The following is a 22,767-nucleotide window of genomic DNA, read 5'->3' on the forward strand; positions in this document are numbered from 1 at the left end:
GTGTTGGCTGAAACTAGGAAACACGGCATTTTTTACAGCTTGCTCTGTGTCTCAGTTTCTTCAGCTAAAATATTGGATAAGAATGCTTTTGTAAAGATTTCCAGTTCTTTAAATAGCAAACACTGTGTAAAAAGCTAAACATGCATCGTGCAAAGGGACATCTTTAATATGTGAAAAATGATTCCCGTGCCTCTTCCCAGAGACTGTTCTGGCACAGGACTGCAATTCCAAAACAGCAAAGCCGGGCCTGGGGCAGCTGCATGCCTCCCAGCCAACCTATGCTTCCTTGTTTTCTATAAGGTGTCATTTTTGTTTTGGTTGTTTTGTTGGTTTTTTTTTTCCTCTCTGTATCCAGATCTGTTCTGTTTATCTCATTCGACATTTAGGGCTTTGCAGACCCAGAAAGGTCCTGTGGAATGGGCAGCCACACTCATGCCCGCATTTTCATCTGGGATGAGCACAAAGCACTTAGCCCCTGTTGAAAGCGAGCTCTGGCAGCAGACTAGCGACATCAGCGCAAGGTGGCACCTGAGCTAGTTAGCTGTGCTGAGAGAAAAGAATTACTAGTTTGAAGGCATTGCTCTGCTAATGCGGCTGTGTGGCTTTTGGGAGCCAGGCTGGAGCTCTGCATGGTCCAACTGCTTCAGATGGCCACCACCTGGTGCTCTGCACCACAGATGCTGTTTTATGGAGTCACTAGTCCTGACTCTGAAGCCAGACCTGCAGTCCTCCTGAACCTGAGTTCTACTGATCTCAAGGAGACTCAGATTTCACTAACAACGCAAAGGTAAACCAGCAGAATTTCTCACCTCACTGAGTGTTTTTAGACTGGAATACAGCTAGATGACTCAACTTACAAGCAAAGAGCTATTTGATAGAGCAGCTTCCAAGTTAAGGAAACCAGATGACGACTCAAAAGATTAATTCCAATTCTGCATGGCAAAAGGACATCTCAGCCTAAATGGTTACAGAGGATCTGTAGCAACCATTAGCTTGGAGGAAGTCAGAAGCAACAATATTAATGTGTGGGCACTATGGTTATGTAGTGCATCCCAAAGTCCGGCCTCTGCATGAGTTGGGGGACTCCTGCCAAGCAATTTTAACTGTTATTTCACAAAATACAGGACTATAAGCCTTCTTCACTTCCCAAAGTTAACACTGGAAAAATTAATTGCAGAAGTGTCAATGAGTATTTGAACAGGTTCTCTTTTGAATCCCACATTTTTTAGATTTTCTAAATCTGTTTAAAAGAAAAACCCCCTTTAAAAAACAAAAGGAAAAAAAGGAAAAGAAAAAAAGAGAAGTATCTTTTCTTCATTCTCCTAAAGCTGAACTGATTGAAAGGATATGGGCTGGCCCCTTTCAATGCACCACTCCATCAATATCTTTAGGGGCAAATTTAACAGTTAAAAAAAGAAAAATATTAAAACAACTTTACTCAAAATCTGGTTTTGAGACTTGTAGATATTTTCTTCCCCAGACTTGCAGATTTTTTCCATTTTTTTTTATCTCCATTATAAAGGTTTTTGCCCAGGTTTACTAGGAACAGATATATAAGCATTTCCTCACAGTCCTAGATTTTATTGTTAATTGTTAATAATAAAATGATGGGTAATTAAAAAAGTCAAATAAAAACAATATAAAAACATGGTCATTAGAGTATTATATACACACATAACAAAACAGGTTAATACAACTGTACTCATCAGTTTTCTATTGTATCAAAGACAGTATACTTCAGTACATAGCAAATAGAGGTTCTGATTTCAACTTCAAATAGTCACTTTACATTTACTATAAAAATATTAAATGAGATTTTTAAAAAGCAAACCTCAAGTCCAGATGTAATCCCTGCTATGTTAACTGCACAGGAAACACAACTTTTGGGAGCAACTGTAAACCACAGAAGGAACAAATTATTTCTGATGCAAATTCTTATCCAGCAGGAACAGACTTGCTTCCTAAGCTCCAGGCTGCTTTTGAACATAGGTACATTCCCTTATCTCAGTTTTCTTTATTTTTCATTCCCGTATCTTGTGCAAATACATGCTCCAGAAAGTTTCACATGCAATTTCTAAAACGTACTGTCTTCAGGGTATCTAACACAGATACCAGATGCTCACTTGTATTGCAGCAGCATGAGTTTACAATCTTGTGAAAGACCTATTTGGTGAAAAGGCGTAACATCACAGCAGCGTGTCCAGTTCAGAAACTCATTCCCAGGACTTCCTATAGTGCTCCATGTGGCACAAATACAGTAGGCATATGGACCTTTTTATCCTAATAGCACTGATATGAAAGCACTTTAGAGTTAAACTGTACATCTGGAGAGCAGGACTATCGTGATCTAATTGTGGTTCATAAAAAAAAAAAAAAAATTTAAAATATAGGACTTCAGTGCAGCTTCCTCTACATAATGTGCGTTGACAATGCAAACCAGCCTTCTTCTTTTTGCTTTTCCACCTGCAAAAGAAGAAACCAGTTGAAATTCATACGTCATGAACTTCCTACAGACTTGCTAGTTAGTGTTGGCTTGTGTAGGATTGCTATACATTCATTCACCGACATGCAGCAATTGCCTGCCATCAGCACCATGGAGGGAGTCATACCACCTACTTTAGACACCTAGTTTAAGCCACATGTACCTTAAGTATTCCAAATTTCCCCTCTGGGTATGTATGGAGTCTTGGACTCTAACTTTGTTTCTCTTTATCACTCCTAATTTAGGTTATTTTGGACATCAGGAAAGATGGTATTAATATGTCCTCATGGTTGCTTTCAAGCATATAAACAGATCTATGACTGGTTTACCAGACTGTACCACTGCTTGGAGGTCCTCATGAAAGCATCTCGCTGTAGTCTATTCTTTTCTTTGCACATCAAGAATCAGAAATCTAGATTGGGGATTTTTCTTTGCATTTGAATTTATTTATCCATCGGCAACTTGTGCAATGGCTAGGTAAGAGCTTGCCTGCCTCTTATATGTGGCTCTACCAGTACATACGATTGCTTGAAATTCTCTGGAGCCACCAGTGAAAGACTGCCAGAGGTTCCCAGTTCTAACGTATGAAGATGCCACAGCAGAAAACGTAGATAAAGGATTATTCACTTGTAAATAACAGCTCTGTGGCAGCAAACAATTAATGTCACTAGCACTAAGGTCTCCCCTTACCAACTGTCCAGAATCCGAACTGCCATGAATCAATTACTCTTAACCTCGGCAGATTTAAAGTAGGACAGAGATCTCTCCCCTCCTTTATCTGTCTTGCTTTTTGCTTATATGACACCACAACCAAACTTTCTCACTGAAGATTTTTCAGTCTTACCTTTGGTCTTTGGCTGACAGGAATTAATTTCACACTTTCTGATGTGGCACTTAGGGGTGAACAAGGTTTGCTGGAGTCTCCTACAGACCTGTAGACATTCAAAATGAGATTGAAAAAGTGAAAAATTGAAGCGACTACTACAATCATGTCTCAGATCCTGAGTTAGGATCCCTCCTCAAGAGTCTTCAACAACCCATGTCACCTGTCTTATGTCACATTGCAGGTATTTTAAATACAAACAATGGAAGTTGTGAAACTCCACAGAGTTGAGTGTGATGAAGTCAGGGAAAGTCTGTGAAGCTAAAGAAAAACATGGCAATGTTTCCATTGTGTTCAAGTTTTGCTGCGCGGGCGATCAAGACACTACAAAAACGAAATAGTAAAGGGTTAACTTTTACCTTCTTATACTGGTCATACTGGCAGGGGAAACACTATCTTCTTTGGAGCTGTCCATACCAACTGCCACAGGAATAGACACTTCAATTGTCCTCCTTGCATTTTCTAGGCAATAAACAATAGCTTGATTCTGATGAGAACATAGCAACATTGCACAACATTTACTTCATTTTCCCATTTTTTGATACTTCTTTGATACTTTTTGATACTTTGATACTTTTCCCATTTTTCCATACTTCATTTTTCAATTTCACAATTGCACAGAATGTACAGAGCAAACATAAAACATGAGGCTAGACATCAACCCCATACCCACTCTCTGAAAGATACTGAGATAGGAAAGATACTCAGAGCAACTATGGACAACGTGCATAGATATAGAATGATCCTTCCATGGATAAACTTTCTGGGTTTTGGCAATGTAAGGCTCAGAGACTTCTCATTTCTCTACTTTGTTCCTTTAAGATTTTACTTATTGTGCTGAATTATGTTACAACAGCCACAGAAGTGTTAAAAGTGTTATGATCCCACTACGTGAGTCACTGCATGTGCATGCAGGTGCATATGCACACACCCGCTCAAGTCCTTCCCGTTCTACATCCTCTGTGGTTTAGTCAGGGGGAAAGGGAGGGTGTCCTAGACAGAACATGTGTACATGCTCACGTGCAGTTCTGCCTGTAATTGCAATAACTTCTCAAAAAGATAAAGCAGCCCTCACCTGCTGGAGAGTATTTTTGTTGACAGTTACACATGGCAGCTAATCTATGGATGTTGACTCAGCAAGAATACTCCCTTCGCTAATTCATCTCTTCAGACGACTGGAAGCTTCAGTTATTTCTTTCTATTAGCACTGGCAGTAACTCAGCAAGGTAGTCTCACAGAAAGAGCACCCAAAAGACCAAAAACTAAAATGTGGTTGAGAACTGGATAACCACTCTGCCATGATTTCTAGAAGCCTGATGTAAATACTTAGCCTTTTTGTAAAAGGTTCTCCAGCAGAGAGGGCTGATTAAAAAGCCTAGCTCTGCCCATCAGTGACTATGTAGCAGAACTGTTCTGCAGAGGACATAGCAGAGATTTACCATGAAACATAGTATTTGCAGCAGACTAATTATGAAGAAACTAACTTTAGGAGAAGTTTAGCTGATGTATTTTTAGCTCTCTAAAGTAAGGAGTGTTTGTACCACACAGTCATTAACAGCAAGTGTACTGTTGACCACAACCACTGATGCAATCAGATAAGGACAGAGAACTCCCAAAAGGGGAAAAACATTGTCTTACTAGTTTTTGTTTCTCCTGAAGCTGGGTACTTACCAGTAGAATTTAGGGATGAGGGCAGAACAGGAGATATCATCGGAGGGACCATATCGGCAGCAGCTAATTTCTGCTGGTCTATTAGCTGCAACAGTTTATCACGTGCTTCTGTACTCTGACGATTCAGCTCTGCTATTCTTTCCTCCAAGCTCTTCGATACCACGAGATGAGTCTATTTGGGTAATTGGATAATTACTTACAAGTAAAAACTTATAATTTGCACCTTCAGGGAGAGCATGCAATGTATTTCAAGTACTTGTATGCATTTAATTTTCAAACTGAAAGTAAACATAATTATATAGCACCTCCTGTGAAAAATCTGATTTTGTCCCTTTCACTGTCCTGTATCTAGGTCCTTAATTGGCTAAACACAACAATATTTTAAATTGGTTTTCCTACAAATAGGAAAAAAAACAGCTATTGTCTGTAACATTATATTAAAAAAAAAGAATCCCAAACCATCCAGCAATTAACCATAATTAAGAAAATATTTAATCAGAGAGACACATACTCAGGATGGTGTGGGGAAGCAAAAGCAGATTTCTAGCAGAAGTATCCTGGAGGTAATCTTTAAACCAGGTTTTCATCCACTTTGATCCCTTCCCCTCCCCCTCCAGTAACTGCTCCCACAAAAACAACAATTCAAAAAGTTTGCATCATCTTGTACAACTAGATGACTAAACATTACACAACATAATACAATGTGGAAAGTGACAAGACTCTCAGCCTGCATTTACATGAGGAAATTTTAAATCGTTAGGATCCTTAATTGAACAGTAATTCAGCCACTGTGATGGAACAAAAGTAAAGACAGTAGCAAGGGCAGGGATTGGACATTTCTGTGATGTTAACTCCACTCACTGGGGTGCCACTGAACAGCTGCTTAGTTGCAGATTAAAGGTTTTCTACGTGAACTGAAATATTCAAGTTCTCTCTTTCCCAAAGATTTTGGAATTTTCACCACACAGCAGGACAGACAAGATGGATCCAACTAGTATATACACTATAATCAAATATTTGCAAGAGGGGTACTTGCAGTAACTGTAATCTCATGGGCTCCTGGGTCACAGTAGCAGAAGAGATGTACAGCATGGATTTAAATATGTATTTTACAAGCTTGACAAGCACCTGTGGGTTGGTGCAGTAATCTCACTATTAATATTACCCAAGCTACAAGAGATATGCCTGATGATATTGCAATCACATCTGTCTTTTTGCAGCACAAGCTTATCCTGAGCTTGTAAGAGTGCTGCACACTTGGGGCACTTCAGCACCCATATACAACATAGGCCCAATATGAGAAACTACTGTTGAGCTCCTTAGGGAAGGATAAAAACCAAAGTCTCCAAGCAAATGAATGAAAAGAGTATTTGTTTTTCTACTCTTTTCCTTAAAACAGCTGACAACAGGGAAAAAACAGTCTTAAAGAATCAGTAAGCTATGGGAAACCAGATCAGCAGAAAGCGGAATCCAGCCTTCCTTTTCTGTTAAATTCTCACCTGTCCTTGTGAAGAGTCTGGACTAGGATTTGCATTTTGTATTGGGTCTGGCTGATTTAGGCAGTCACTTGTGTCTTCAGAGAAGCCTCTGAATTTGCTCAGTTGAGCTTTAATTAGAGAGTTCTGCCGTGTGAGCTCAGCTATCTGGCCCAGCAGATCACCGTTTTGAAATAACACTTCAGCTGTGCTGTTTTTTCTAGTGTCACCTGGGCAGGACAGACTGATTTTCTCATGGGAACGCTCCAAGTCTTTGTCTGCGAGAGGAACTGCTTGCCGTCGAGAGAACAGACAGTTTTCCTCAGTTGTGCTCTGTGTTCTCAGGGAGGAAGGTGAGCTCCTTTCCTTGCATGGTTCTCTTTCTGTGCTTTCAGGAGACTGAGAAATGGCTGTAAACACTACAAACAAGAAATAAAGGAACAGTAAAGAAAGAGACACGTGATCCTCAAAGAAACTAACAGTGACTTTATTGCATCAGGCTACTAACAATCAAGCAGGAACTTGAATTGTAACATCTAGCCTGAATAGTGTTATGTTGCTGATCAAAATCATTCTATGCAAGATCCTGCTGCAAGAACTCACCAGGTTTAATACTTCCTACTGCAAACAGTCTTACATTTAAATGATTTAATTAGAGATTGAGAGAGAAGTCAGAGAGAACAATATAAATGGTTTTGAATTTCTTAGCTGATAGATCAAACATTACTTCTTAGTTAGTTCTTCATTTTCCAAAACCCAGTTACCTTTAATAAACTGTAAGTTTGTGTTTCAGCTCTGATACTTATACTGGGTTGGTAACAAAACTTTTAGAATAATAAAACAAAATAATACATGACTTTTGGCATAATAGTAAACTAGCGATTTACTCAGCCCCTAAGAAAGGGGAAGCACTCCGGACAACAAAAGTTGTTAGGTATTTTTTGTGGTCATCATTAGCAAACAGATAACACACCACACACATGACCAAATATGTTACAGCACTGTCAGCTGCTACACGTTAAGTCCAAGTTGGATTTTGTGATCAAAACCAGACTTTCTATGCTTTATAGACCAAATAGCCCATTCCTTCCCAAGCTTTAGCTTTTGCCTCTTGACCAGAGCACGACATTTAAAAATTTACACACAAATCTGGTTTATGAATCATTTTTCATAAAGAAACATTCAAGAAGTTTAACATTTGTTGAGCCATTTAGCACCTTTAACAGTCTTAAAAGAGTAACGATACATTTCTTACATAGCAAAACTGTAGTGAAGTCTCAGAATGCAGTTTTATATTCTTGTTTCAAGGGACAGACAACATCTGACAGTTCCCAATGGGACCAAAACCAGATGTTGCTCTTTGCAGAGCACTACCTTTAATTCATTTCCTCCTGATCTATTATGTGCCTTCTCACAGCACAGCAACCCACCAAAAGGCTCAACTAGATATAAACTTCCAGTTGCCCTGCCAACTCCCTAAAAATCAAAAGGACTTTGGGTTATTTTTCTGACTTGGAAAAGACTTACAAAGCAACACAGCTGAAAGGGGGGGATAAAAGGAGGAGAGGAGGCACAAGACCCCACTACTGTGCCTTACTTCCTGTCAGCAACCATCAAGCTAGCCATGGACGTAATTATCCGCCCCTCAGCACCAAAGGGTTACAGGGGCCTAGCACATTCAGTAAGATGCATGTGGTTACAATGACAGTTGCAGGAGGAAACAGGTAATTTTGAGAGTCACAAAGGGTCCTCCCTTCTGCTCACTTCATTAAGTTTAAATGAGAACTACCTTCCTAGTCACCCCTGATGAACCTTCTTCCTCCCAACAACCAGAACTGAGCTACAGACCTACAGAACTCCTGAAGCCTATGGATACTGACACAAGACTGAGTTATTCTGGTTATCCAGCACCACATAATTTCACCCAAAACAATCACACAGAAGTGACAATCAAAACCAGTATGAAATAAAAATGCCAGTCTGGATTGCCACTGACAGGACCACAGACAGTACATGGAGAACTGCAGGGGACATAAAGTCTAAAGGAAATAGAATCATAGAATCATAATGGTTGGAAGAGACCTCAAAGATCACCAAGTCCAACCGTATACCTGATGCCACCATGTCCACTAAACCATGTCTTGAAGTACCACATCTAGCAACAGGCATAGGAAGAAAAGAAATGCATATCCAGGTGCAGAAGTAGGATATTCCAGCTATAGGGCCAATGTGTCTAAACATACAGATTAAAAATTTTCCATAGAAAATTCAATCTCGCACTACCTTTGGAAATGTAACAGTAACACCCTACACAGACTCCCAAGTCTACTACAGCCAGAGAGATCTCACCGTTCTGGAGGGGAGACAATTCCTGACTGCTCTTCTGCCGGGGGGGTGACAACAGCACAGCTGGCTGGAAGATGTGAGCTGGCAAGCTTCTACCAGATCCTGCACCACCTGAGGCACCCAGCCTTGGAGGAAACTTGAAAAGTTCTTCCTGTGCTAATTTCAGAATATTTTCCCTGTTGCCTTCATCAGTCCTGCGCTCAGAATAGCTCAAATCAGGTTTTTCTAAAGAAAAGACAAAGCAGCGATAAAAGTTAAAAAAAAAAAAAAAAATCAATAACAACAAAAAAATTAGTTTTAGTGCAACAGCAATGAAATCTCAGTAACAACTCTTATGTTCAGGTATGTGAAAAGACAGACTAGAGTATGTTCCCCACACACTGCTAACTTCCTTCTCATCCCCAGGTACAGAACTCTTTCACTCCAGCATAATACAAATCTTTACTGGCCTTAAGAGCAAGAAGAGCTCTTACATGTAGCCTCACAATTTCAGGATACGAGCAAGAGATTTGGTTTGTAGCCCATGCACAAGACTTACAGGCATGTGACTTGTGAGGAACAGGTATTTAAGCGAGCTGCATTTGGTAATATTCTGTTGACAACAGCAGACCTACGCACTTGTCCTAATACCCCTGTATTATAAATTTGATGGAAACAATGGTGGAGTAGAAAACAATTCAAAGCTTTTTCGAGCTCTCTGATGATCTTCTCATGACTTAATTAAAATCAGACATCTCTTCAGTAAAAAAAAGAAGTTATTCTTCTGTATTTAACTGCAACTAGTTTGTGTCTACATTGCCATCTATTTTGAACACACCAGGGAGGCACAAAATGAAAAGCATGAAATCGAAGTTGTAGCTAGCTGTGAGACCACAGCAATTTTAATATGCTTATATCCACTGCTCCATCAGTGCTACCTTTGAATTCTCTCTTCACGATTTTGTTCAGCACATTTGTTCCCAAAAGAGAAGTTAGTGGAAAATTAAGCAGAACATATCTGATCCCAAAATGCAAGAGACAAAAAGCACCTTTCAAAGGCAAAAAGCCAGAAGAGGTGACATAAAATACTGCCTGTGGTTCACATTACTGGGATTCTAAGATTGAATTTAAAACCTGCCATTCACTATTCAATGACCCTGGCAAGAAATGAGAAAGATCTTCCTACTCTGCTTCACTCTATAGAACTGCATTTCTGAAGTATCCTCCTCACATGCTGTCTGTCACTATGATATCCCCCCAACTCCTCTTTCAGCCAGTTTTCTCTCCGGAGAAGTCCTATGTTAACTTATGCATGGTTTCTGTGCTAAAAGCAGCTATCTCAAATGTTTCACATCCACTCAGATGCCTTAACGGTACAAGAGATCTCATTCTGAAGTAGGAGGAAGAAATATTTTTGTGACTTTAGGAAGCTTCTCTCTCAGGAGGATGCCTTTTCCTGAGAAGTGACACCAATAAGGAAAGAAGATTTGGAAATTCTAGTCCTCCAGAATTGTTGAATAGGAAGGTTTGGATGGTTTTTTGAGGGTGCTTTTCTGATTGTTTGGTTTTTATATTTTGGGGTGTGATTTTTTGGGTTTCTTTTACAAAACCTGGGTAAATCACAAAAAAGGGATCTGGTATGTGGCTTCTTCTCGAGGACCCCAGAGAAACAGTTGGGAAGAAAGTTTTTGATCACAAAAACGCCCACAAAACCAACATCTAACTAAGGAATAGAAATAGCTCCAAGGAGTCTTAGGATTCACAAGGAGTTACTGACCTTGAGAGCAAAACCTATACATTTAAACAACTGATCAGGAAAGACAATTGGGAGAAAACTCTGTGGTGAAAGAACATTAGAAATACGAGGTGACTCATGTTTGGTTAGTTTGGCCATCAATGCTACTTGCTTAACTTAGCCTGCATCCATGTTATATATCACTCAACTAGTCACTCACCCCTGATATAGTGTCACAAATACCAAGTAACAGACTTCTGCCTGGTTAGTTAACAGGCCTCAGCAGCTGCTGTTCTGGTCAGCAGCGACCTCCAGAGTCTTATGGAAGAACCAATCTCATACTGTCAGGCTGCCTCAGCAACAGAAAGGTGAGATCCTGATTCAGTGGGGTTTGGTTTGGTTTCGGTTTGTTTGTTTTTTTAGGACCCTCAAAATAAACCAGACTTTGTAAGCCATCTTAATAGGGGAAGGCTACTCCTCTCTTTTTTTTTAAATAATATATTATGTATGACTTAAAGCTCAAGCCCAGGACTTGGCTAAAAGGTTAATCTTGAAGTCCTGATCCAGACACAAGGATGTTAACGGGGATGGAAAACAACCTGTAATATTGTTAAAAAATAATCTGTAGCAGAGTGCTTGTACTCACAGCAGAATCCATGGCATATGAACTCCAGAAGTGAGATTCACACTCATGCAAAAGGTATTTGTTAGGCAGACATCTATTAAATATCAGATTTTCCACTACAGGGATACACTAGCCACAACTCCTCTTTCATCCTTCACACATGCATACACACACCTTGGCCGTTCGCTGGACCTTTGCTTGCAATTCCAAGATGGTTTGGGCTTTGTTCTCTTCTAGGTTCTACCAAAGGGAGGCCTTTAAATGCTTGTGTGAGAGACATCAGCTGTTCATCTGTTACCATCATGTACTGCTGAAGCTTCTTCTAAAGGAGGAAGGGAAAAAGAGAGAGAGAGAGAAATTTGTATTCTAGCGACATGAATTAGAAAATTATATACCACAAGCAGCCCTGAGAAGAAATTTCACCTTAATACCACTGCATGAATCTGTACGATTCCAGTGAGATTTTAAATATTAGTGCCTCCATGTTTCTCATTTATTTCCTCTCCTGACTCAAATCAATTATTTGTTTTTCCTTTTCCTAGCACATGACCCTACTTCCTCTCCAATGTTGCTTTATTGTTTCATTCCCAGATGTAACCACTGAACAAATCTACCTCCACTGCAAACTGAAAAAAAGAAAATGTATTACATCCAGTCTACTGTGTTGCTCCAGTAGTGTTAACACTACAGAAGTGTGGAGGAAGATGTTTAAAATTTGGATGGATAAAGTAAAGCTCAGTTTCACAGAACTAGCATTTTCCCAGGCTTTAAAGTCAAATGAAGATATAATAATGACTTCCCAAACATTCCTTCCCCACCCCTCATACCTGCTACTATAATTCTCAGGCTCCTCATTCAATTTTATCATTTTCTTTCTGTTTATTGTTAAAATCTCTTGAACACAAGACAATGCATCTCAGCCAATATTTACAGCACAACTCAGTATTCCAACAAGCCATCCGGATGGGTAAGGAGCAAGCAGGGGCTCAGTACCTGCACAGTAATGTTTTCTTCCCTCACTAGAAGTATTTCTGCAGTCAGAGCATCAATCAGTTCTCTGTGCTCATTCAACATCTCTTCATGCTGCTGCCTCCTCACCTCTTTCTCACGCAGCTGCATTTCACTCTAAAGAGGGAGAAAAAGTTAAAACCCTACTATAAACCAATATAGATTCATATTTGGAATGACCTGAGCTCTTCCCACTATTGCTAAATTGACATTATCACTTTCACGACAAAATCCAATTTTCATGGCTTGAGAACTGTCAGAGAGCTTACTGTTCTTTCTTTCTTACTCCAGAACACTGTAGGGAATCCTACAGGTCCTTGTTCTATTTGGAAACAGGAACAGGTCAATACGACATCATACTGTAACAGCTCTTCCCACTATTGCTAAATTGACATTATCACTTTCACGACAAAATCCAATTTTCATGGCTTGAGAACTGTCAGAGAGCTTACTGTTCTTTCTTTCTTACTCCAGAACACTGTAGGGAATCCTACAGGTCCTTGTTCTTCTGCCTTTACAACTTTTACAGGCTGTAACTACAAGCATTGCCTCTCTGCATGGACACAATTTTTTAAGTCGCTGATCTTCGTGCAGTAACGCACTAACTCTAGGTGTGCTGATGCGTGTCAATATCCTGTGCTACTTGTGCCTATTCTTTAGTTTCCTCAATTCATTAATGAAGACAAATTTTACTAAATAGAGGAGAAAGTACTTGCTTTCTAACGTTTTCCCTCAGAGACAGAAAAAGTTCTAGAAGGTTTAATTTATTTTATTTTTTTTAAAGCAAAAAGGTTTATTTGTTACATAATCTACTTGAGCATGAGGCAAAAGACCTTACAGTAAAGAACCTCTTGCCCTCAAAAGCCATTATCAACCTATTACTTTAAGACAGACCACTGCAGTAGCCAGGCTTCCTGTACTAGACAAAAAGATTGCCTTCCACCTCTAATGGGTAAATGGAATACACCACTGCCACTTTTTGGACCACCACAACTAAAAGAATGGAGGCTATCAAGTCACATAAACACGTCAGAATTAACAGATGGAGACCTTCCCCAGATGGTTGCCTGCATTTACTCAGAGGAATCGCTGAACAAGAGAAATACGTCCGATCTCCAAAACATGAGAGATCCTGAAAAGCAGCAGGGGTACTCTTTGCTGCTGCCAGACAAAATCAGAACCTGAGCTTCCCATAACGTACCATAGATTATTTTCTGCTCACACTGGGACCAGAAGTGAAAAACCACCAAGGAAGAAGTATTAAGACAAAACAGCTCTGCAGCCACATGAAGTGAATGAATAAATAAATGTTTTTGAGAATAAATCACAAGTACTGTCACTAGACACAAAGACAGACAGATACACCTCCTTTAAGCATATCAGAGATAAGCCATCCATTTTCTAGTTCTCCTCCACCTAGAGAGAAGAGCTTTTCTGTCTTGATCCAAGTGAAGCAGGCCGGCACAGAAAATGGAAAAAACCCAGACAGTCCTATCTTTTTAGAAACCAAAGACAGCACAAAATAAGGACTTTAACCCTAGTAGCAGTGATCAAGCCTATTGATGCCTTAGATCATGTGGATGAGCTATTGTATCTACTCATCCTACACATTGTTAAGCTAGTCATGGAGGAAAAGCTTCCAAGTAGCCATACGTCTTACATTTATGCATGGGGAGAGTGTCAGGGTTAACAGCTGTATATATCAATTCCTACCATCAGGTCTGGTATACTCTGAAAGAAGCATCTTCATTCCAGCCCCTTGCCAGGTGTACCTCTAATCAGAAAATTTTACACTGCATCAGAATATGTAGAAACAGAGACAGAGAACATAGCAATAGAGATTACTGTAGTATGCGTATACTCTTAACTTTTTGCCCTGTGAGTCTGGCAAAGAAAGAGCATTCTTAGCAGAAGGCGGGGGGTGGGGGGGCGGGGCAGGAGAGAGAATTATTAATTCTGACATTTGGCAGATGATACCAAAATTCATTTAGAAACCAAGTCAGGTTTATCCACTTCCCTTTAAGAATTTCGTACAGTTGGCAAACACATTTCAGAGGTTCCTTTTTCCCCTTTTCTCTAGCTCTTTCTGTATACCCTATCTTCTTCTTCTTGTAGGCATTGCTTTTTTAATCACTCAATAAAAACACTTCCATGAAAGATTCAGTAATTGAAGTTTCTCTTCCTACTTTTTATATACATTTTTGAGACTAAATTAAGCAAGATCCTTTATCGTAATTCTTCTGCATTCAGCTTTTCTGCAGCAAAGCTGGAAAATATTTTCTGCTTCCCAGAAGAGGAAGGGAATCTTTCTAGAAGCTTCAAAACCTCTTGAAGACTGGTTGTTTACCTGAAATCAGAGGCTTTTTAAATATCTGCTGCAAAGTCACTTTCTTGACATGCATTGCCAGCCTTAATCCAGGCATTAGAACTTGGCTAACGCTCCTGGCTAGGCAAGACAGATGGTGCACACAAACACTTGATTTATTCCCAGCATCACAGGGACCACGTTTTACGAAATACTCAGACAAGCTGTGCTTCTTCCCAGGGAATTCTCAAATTCTGATTGTAATTAAAGCTCAATGAAAAGCGGAGAAGTCACTGAAGATTATAAATGCACACTATCTCGAGCAATTCTGAATACAATTAACCACACTTTGTAGCTTGAGTGACTTTTGAAAATTTCTACTTAAGAATTTAGGTAGTAAATTTATGAAAGTTGTAGACAATTCTACAAGCAACAATCAACTCCTGGAAGGGGGGACTGGTAACACATCTATTAAAGTAGAAACAACATCATAGAGGTACTCAGTAAAAACTGGGAATACAAGTAAGAGTCAGGATACATCTTTCAAAATAAGTAGTCTCATTAAACACTCAGACTCCTTGGCCTTCTGTCTGAATAGGATAAAAGCTTTTAAGATACATTAGATATTACTTTCTCTTCACAGATGTAACAACTAGGAAAGAAAAGAAGAGACAAAAGAACTGGGAGTAGTTATGGAAGAAGTCAGAGGCTCAGGCATAACTCATTTCTGTGGAACACAAATTAAAGACAATCTAAACAGGGTTATAAATGCACTTATATTTATAACATTAATACGATGCTATTAAATGGATGTTTTCCTAATAAATGGAAAACATTCTATTGGAAGTCCAGGAAGATCCTTCCCTGTAACTGCAAAAGAACCAAATGTAATACCCTGCTCTGGTACTACAACTTTAACAAAGAGCAAGCATTACTTCTTTTAAAACAGAAGACCATCTCAGTTAAAGTCCATCTTCTGGTGGCAGGTGCTTTTCCCCCCTGGATTGGTTATTTACCGTTTGCTCCCAAGACAAGTCTTAATCTAGGTAAATTCTTTCATACATATTAAATACAGGCTAATACAAGGAATAAGGTGTTACACATTCAGAAAGAAAAAAAAATAAATTTCAAATTCTAAAATAAGGTGGGATTTTTTTGTTTTCCTCAATTATTAGACACTCTGAAAAGGAACCAAAATAAGACAGTTCCACATTCATTAGCAGTCTATTGCCTTTGCTATGAAATAGAGCATTGAAACTTAGACAACATACTCTGCTGCATCTATTAAGAGCGCAGGAACTGCCATAATCTGGTTTAATATTTCACATTGGCCAAATGAATCTGTGAGCCACTGCTGCATCTTGAATAGCTCTGGGTTAGAGATGAAATAAAATACTTTTTTTTCTTTTCTTTTTTTAAAAAGTTCTACATGGCTTACAGGTAATCTTCTTTATGGAACTGCATTGATCCCCAGCTGTGCATTGTTATAGTGAGCACTTCAGGTCATTCTTGCTTAAGGTGAAGTTGCTGCTATGAATAGAAAGAGAGCTAAGGAATCCCTCAACAAAAATTGGGGATTTGAGTCCACTGCTCTAGTGATAATAGCATCGCCTTCAGGAGGTAAAGGAAGAAAATGAATTTGTAAACAAGGCTGTAGTTAATAGCCTGCTACAACTCTGAACATATTTAAGTAACAAAATTTAAATTATTTCAATTCGTATTTTCTGCTAATAGTCACTGAGAGACTTTCACTGCAGTCAATGCCTCCATTTTCCCTCGGGATACCTGTTTCCAACAAACTAAAAGTTTTAACTCCTAATTTCGTGCAATCCAAATAATAAGCAATGATAATCAGACTTCAAAATAAACTGATTGGGAGCCAGGAAAGACCAAAGTTCACGTCTGTAAAGTAACTTTATACCCTTTTTCATTCACTCTACAGATGCAATTCAAGGTCTTCTCACCTCTTTGAGGTAGCGCATCAAACGACAGAGCGCGTTCACCAGTGACAAGGTAAACCCAGTGAGCCCTTCACTTCTCTCAGTTTTTTGAACCTCACGACCTGTACATCGCTCATATTCCTCCAATTCGTGCTCCACTTCACGTATCATGCGGTTGAGAACATCCAGGCTGGATTTGTTGTCCCTCTGAAGGTCAATGGGGATCGAATTAACTGGAGAATCATCTCTCTTCTGCCTTGCAGAGTTCTGTGCAGTCTGTTTTCTTTTCACTGGGGAGGGAGAAAGCGTCATTGGAATTTCAACTTGTATAGGAAGCTTTGCAGTACCACGGAAATTACATTGTTTATTGAAGTAAATCAAAGGAGAGGCCCTCTCTTGCCCTGAGCTGAAATGGACTATCAAAGAACATCCCCAGTCATTCCAGTTATTTTCAGGCCATCAAAGACCACATTATCTGCCACCGCATTAGTACCTCTCAAGTATGATGGTTTGGTTTTTATCTTAGGTAATTGCTTATACTTTCCTCCTTCACAGTTAAAAGCATGGAAACAGTTTGCCAGTGAACCACCAGTGAAAAATAACAGCTGCTTTCAGGTCTCATATTTAGTGAGCAACTCTTTTACAACAATCCTTTCATGCTACAGTTTGTATCTGATGTCAGTTCCCACATACAAATGTGTGTAGAATATGGGGACTGAAATGCATTGTAAGTCTGTGCAGCATAGAATAGAAAGCTACATCAGAAACAGAAAAGCCCTGCACAGCAGAGAACTCCATGGCTAGCACAGTAACAGGTAGCATCGAAGGGCCATATTTAGGGTTCCCAGATCCCTAAGGACTTTGCTTTGCCAACGACTGTGCAGAATACAGGGGAATAGACTACACATGGAGCTGTGGAATGTCCATCCTTAATGATGCTCAAGACTCAGCTGGACAAGGTCCCTGCTAATGAAAGTTTGGAGTTAGCCCTGTGATGACTTCCAAATATCCCTTGCAACCTACATTTTCTTATGATATTAAGGACCTTGGTCTAAGGGAGGTATGTTATTTTTAAAAGTACTAAACTTTTTGCTGCAATTTGCTTTTGTTTCCTTGAGTTCGGGTTCAGCACTTGTCTCACAGTGTAAGTGGAGTTTACAGTCTCTTCTTCATCTTCGTTCTGAAGTCTTGAATGGATTCTCTTGACTACATTGGTAGCATTGAGGGCTGATTTAAACACAAAAGAAAACAAAAAAAACCGCATATGAAACATTTTAAGTATGTTCTTTCTAGTAATATGTTATAAACTATTTTTATTAGAAGAGCTGGCTTTTTAGTCTGGAAATTCATCGGAGACAAATTAGCACGTCTCTGTCTCTCACCCCCGCCTAGAAAAGGAATTCCAGAGAGGACCCTGTGAGCAGCCTAACAACCCTTGAGATTTGGCAAGTCCCACCTGACTGATCCAATGATGGAGAAAGAGTTGTTGGAGTCAGAGGCACATTTGATTCCTGTGATAAGGTAGTTTTTCTCATATCCTTTTCAGCCCACAACTGAGAATTCACCAAGGAATTTTCTTCTCTCAACAAGCGAAGTAGCCTGCATTCAAAACAAGCATAACAGTGAATTGAATTGGATAACAGCATGATTCTAGATTATCTGTACAGTCTAGAAAGAGCTTTTTAAAATATCTGTAACTGCTCAGGTGAGTTCCCTGCTCCCATTCATTCCCAGTCTGAATGTTACAACAAGGGCTTTCCCTCGAATTCTGAGGTCAGGAAAGGAGGACGAAGAGAAACAGAAAAACTAACATAACTATACCCATGCAACACCCTTTTAACTCCATCTATTTCCAGTGTTAAGGAGGTGGAAACCTGAATGGATATATTTGTACTGACCTCCCAGAATTGACGCTGGATTTAAAATTCAGAGAGTCATGGTGTCTATCTTCTGATTGATAAATTGATAATGCTTCCTCTTCCATTTCATTAAGCGCCTTTTCAGGAGATAACAAAGAAAACAAAAAGAGACTTCAGAGCAATTTTGATTTGTTTTTGGGAAGAAGTTAGAGACCAATTTTATGGAATTGTTTCAAGAAAAAACAAAACCACTTGTTTCAGTCTCCACCTCCAAGGAAAAAAAAAACAAGAAAAAAGAAAAATACACCCCTCTGTGGGAAGTGTTTTGGGGGACTTTAGTACCTAAGAAATACTGATACTGACAATTGTCTCTGAAAGTAACACAGCAAGTGATTAATTCAATATCCAATATTTATTTGGATTATTTATATTAAATAAGAAAGACTACACACACTGTAGGATAAAAAAAAAAGCTTTAAAGACTGTACCAAAACAAATACAGAGACATAGCAGGCAGAAGATGGAAAAAGCAACCTACATTATAGTATTTCTAAAATTTCATCCATTTGACATTACAAGCTAAACAACCTCATAATGAGATCTGCAAAGTCACATTTATATTCTATGTGTAAAATGCAACCAGAACAAAATACAGTCCTACATACCACATTCATAGCAAAACTTAAGCAATCAAATCCGGAATTAGGGTTCCTCAAACTACCAGGTTTCTATGCTTCTGGGTAAGCTTCACCAGATAACCTTTAACTACGATTTTCATAGGTACATAAGGAAAAGAAAATCTCACAGAAGCTCAGCAGACAACTGTCAGTATACCTTTCTTTCAAAAATTTAAGCCTATCCTGCAGCATGCATCCAGTGATACAGCTTACAAAGGTGCTACACTTAACTCTTCACATTAAAAAACCCAAAAAACAAATACCACATCAAAATACATGACAGAGAAGTACGGCAACTCAACTTGCAGATATTTGTGCAAGATACCAGGAAACAGGATTAGAGAAGCATGAGAATATGACACCATCACTTTTGCTCCCACAGCCCTTTTGGTTTTCATCAGTGAGCTGTTTTCTGTGAGTGTCATATATCTGTTCTCAAACCACAGTGTGCATTCCTGGCACAACTCATGTTATGAAAACAAAATAGAATGCAAAGGCAATCTAAATGAAATTTTAAATTAATTTAAACAATTTAAAAATTTTTCAAACAAATTAAATAATTATAAAATAATGTGAAGTATTAGAAGTTAAACCTGTACGAATAATCAAGGCTGTGGAGTTAACTGGGATACATTTACATGTGTGTTATCAGAAATAAATTGGAGCCCAACTGGCTATGTCCCCATATATGCAGACTTAATTAGAAAATCAGAGGCATATTTCGATATAGAGCAATTAGTTAAGTGACACAACAGTTATTTTCTTAGTTTGTAATTACTTTGTTCTCTTGCTGATAATTCCGGAATTTAAAAGGAAGAGCAGGCTAATATAAGAGACCTCCTATGAGACATGTTTGTTTCTCATATTCAAAGGTTAAGGAATCAAAAAATCATGATTCCCAGAGCCTCACAAAACAAACTCACCTCCATTTAATACCATTTTTTACGTATGTTAGCAACATGGTATACAACACACAAAAGACATGGTTAGGTCTGCTTGGAAACTCTACCTTTGAATATTCTTATTTTGTGCAAATCAAAACGCCACAGGACATGCATGGAACAGAACATACATTACCTGGGAGTCCACGACAGATTCACTAAGGATGGAAAGCTGAGTCGGAGGATCACATTTTTGTACAATGGGTCCTTGAGATGATTCTAGGTCACAGTTAGGAGCCATTGTTACATTAGGGAAACCTAGAGGGATCGGACAAAACAGGGAAGAACACAGAGGACTTGGTCTGTAGTATGTCACAGGAATTTGTACCAAAAAGTAAGTCCTGTACTTTGCACAAAAATGGTCACAGGGTTGTATGTCACTTTAAACAACTGCCAGAGGCCAACCATAGAGTTATCTTAAAACATGCAGTCATATACCAAGCTTTTGCCCTTCTCACATCTCTAAATACACTTGTGCAGAAGCATCGTGTAGGATGAAACAGTCATTATAAGCAAAAGAGAATGGCAGCCTACAGAGCAAAGAACTTAAGTTGAACTTAAGATTTCACATGCAAACAGCCAGTCCTGCCTTCCAGCAGCTTAAGGACCCACAAACCAGGGTAAGAAAAGGAAAAGCCTTGTTCACGAATTGCTGATAAATCTTCAACAATATCCAAGAGCAAGAAGTCAACCCACGTAGCAATGAGAATCAGAACTACTACAGTGGCTCAAACTGGTGCTCTGTATAGGCCAGTAGCTCGGCTGTGGAAACGGTGAGCATGAGATGTTTTACAGTAAGTGACCCGAAATTTGACAAAGGACAGATAGAATAACCAGCAATGGGTCACCCTCCCCTGCCATGAGAGGTGTTATCCTCATCTGTGTGTCATCCAACATGAACAGGACCATACTACATTAGACGATGAGATGAAAACAGTTAAAAAGAATACTTTCAAAGTGAGGCTATTTACGAAAAGCAAGGAGATAATCTTAAACGTACTACCACGTATAAATGAGATGGTCTACCTGTTCGCGTGCGAGGAGCATCCCCAAACAAGCCTTTTGCCACAGCCATAACCTGATCAGATCGTTCCAATACATCTTGCAAATGGTACTGATCAGACAGAATCTGAAAGTATAGTGTATAAGGAAATATTTCATACTGAGCAGACGCATTTTTCCTTTGTTTTTTTGGTACTGTTCTTCTAAACTGTTAGCCACAGAAGAGCCAACAAGACAAAGTTGGCACTATGCAATTAGATCCTAATTAAGATAGATCCAAAAACCATAGATCATTCTGAGTGACTAGAATTCACCCTGTTTTTCTGAAAAATTAAAGTTATTACTTCTGGGGCCTCCATCAGCACTGACTCTCTCTTCAGAGACAAGTCTCTCTCCCTCTTCTTCTGCTCCCAGCCTGACACAAACAAGAAGCTGGGTGTTTAGGACATACTCATCAAAACGAAGACATATATCTGGCCATTTAAAAAAAAAAAAAAACAACAAAACAATATGCATCGTCAAATCATTTGATCTCAATGTTGTCGAGTCAAAGAACACTTATCTACATCTCACAGACACTCAAAAACTGCACTATTTGATTAGATCCAAACCAATTCAGACAGACTTGTTTCATTCAGCCTTGACTACTGAAAATCCTGCCTAAAAATTAAGCCACCTACCACCATAAAAATTTCAACAGCCATAAACACAGCTGACTACATCTGGCATCAAACGACATTTCGTGAATCTTCACACATTTCTCACAAGGCTCAGCTTCTGTATTGAAGGTCTCTCTCCCCCAGTATTTGAAGTCCATCACTGGCACCATGACAGCTGCCTCCTAAGGAGGGAGGTCGTGGAGTGCAAAGCAAGAGGCATCCAGTGACTGCAAGCTGAATGGAGCTGACTGGGGACATGGCTTCGTGGGCAGAATGCAATTCAAAACTCCTCACTGACTTGTGGTTTCATTCACAAAGCTGGAAATGGTAAACTAGTAAAATTGTATCGGACAACCTGGGAAGAAGGTAGTTACTCTTAAACACCTGAGAGGAGATCAGGTATGTAAGTGACCTCCACATATCATGGTTAATCAAATTTAGCCAGAGAGATTCCAAGTACTTTAGAAAATCCCACAGAAAAGACAGGCTTATGTATGTCTTCCTACACAAAATCTGAGAACTAAGTGACAATTTTTGATTCCCCAGGATTCACAAGAGGGACTGGTTTGCAGCAGTTTCAGAGCACTATATGCTGTTACCTCCAGAGAGTTTCTTTCAGTGTCCATTGATAAGCTTTATATTCAGCCTCATTCAAAAAATTCTAGGCAGTGGCATTTCACCTCTTTCCCCCCACCCCTATTTTACTATGCTTTGTTATGCCAAGAAGTTTCCCCATATACCTAGTTTCTACGCCTTTCCAGTCTTTTGAGCCTGAATTACACTGCAGTATATTACACTTCTCATAACAATACAGTAAATCAGTGAATATTCACCTTTCAATCATCCCATGTACCTACTTTTACTTTTCCTAATCACTATTCAGTTTTCACACTTGATACTAATTAAATCTAGTCTTCCCATTTAGTCATCTGACATCAAACAATGCAGGTTTTTACACAAAGTTATGCCAGATCTGCAGAACAACAACAAAAACAAACAAACAAACAAACAAAAAACCAGAAAAAGTCTACCTGTCCCAAAACATGATTCCTTTCCCTAAGGCAAATAAAACTAAGGTGACATGTTTAATCAGACAAAAACTATCCGGAGTAATTTGTTTTCACCCTCCCTATTAGATCTCTTTCAGCATCAGCAGGTTCCTAAGCTTAGCCCTCCTGCT

General features: G+C 39.2%; 1 protein-coding gene across 1 annotated transcript in view; it reads right to left on the bottom strand.

The window, feature by feature from the left end:
• Nucleotides 1–2,409: 2,409 nt before the first annotated feature.
• SPICE1 (spindle and centriole associated protein 1) overlaps nucleotides 2,410–22,767 on the bottom strand; it is a gene marked incomplete at its 5' end in the record, with an annotated part of 23,972 nt that continues 3,614 nt past the window's right edge. The window contains 13 exons of the mRNA XM_009695255.1: nucleotides 2,410–2,463; nucleotides 3,327–3,414; nucleotides 3,725–3,827; nucleotides 5,037–5,208; nucleotides 6,536–6,930; nucleotides 8,861–9,082; nucleotides 11,371–11,518; nucleotides 12,190–12,321; nucleotides 16,474–16,739; nucleotides 17,536–17,676; nucleotides 17,906–18,048; nucleotides 18,348–18,445; nucleotides 20,933–21,055. Coding sequence (XP_009693557.1) covers nucleotides 2,410–2,463; nucleotides 3,327–3,414; nucleotides 3,725–3,827; nucleotides 5,037–5,208; nucleotides 6,536–6,930; nucleotides 8,861–9,082; nucleotides 11,371–11,518; nucleotides 12,190–12,321; nucleotides 16,474–16,739; nucleotides 17,536–17,676; nucleotides 17,906–18,048; nucleotides 18,348–18,445; nucleotides 20,933–21,055 — 2,085 coding nt within the window. The remainder of the gene's footprint in view (nucleotides 2,464–3,326; nucleotides 3,415–3,724; nucleotides 3,828–5,036; nucleotides 5,209–6,535; nucleotides 6,931–8,860; nucleotides 9,083–11,370; nucleotides 11,519–12,189; nucleotides 12,322–16,473; nucleotides 16,740–17,535; nucleotides 17,677–17,905; nucleotides 18,049–18,347; nucleotides 18,446–20,932; nucleotides 21,056–22,767) is intronic.

The sequence above is a fragment of the Cariama cristata genome, unplaced genomic scaffold (assembly GCF_000690535.1).
Source record: "Cariama cristata isolate BGI_N322 unplaced genomic scaffold, ASM69053v1 scaffold23612, whole genome shotgun sequence".
In the NCBI taxonomy this organism is placed as follows: Eukaryota; Metazoa; Chordata; class Aves; order Cariamiformes; family Cariamidae; genus Cariama; species Cariama cristata.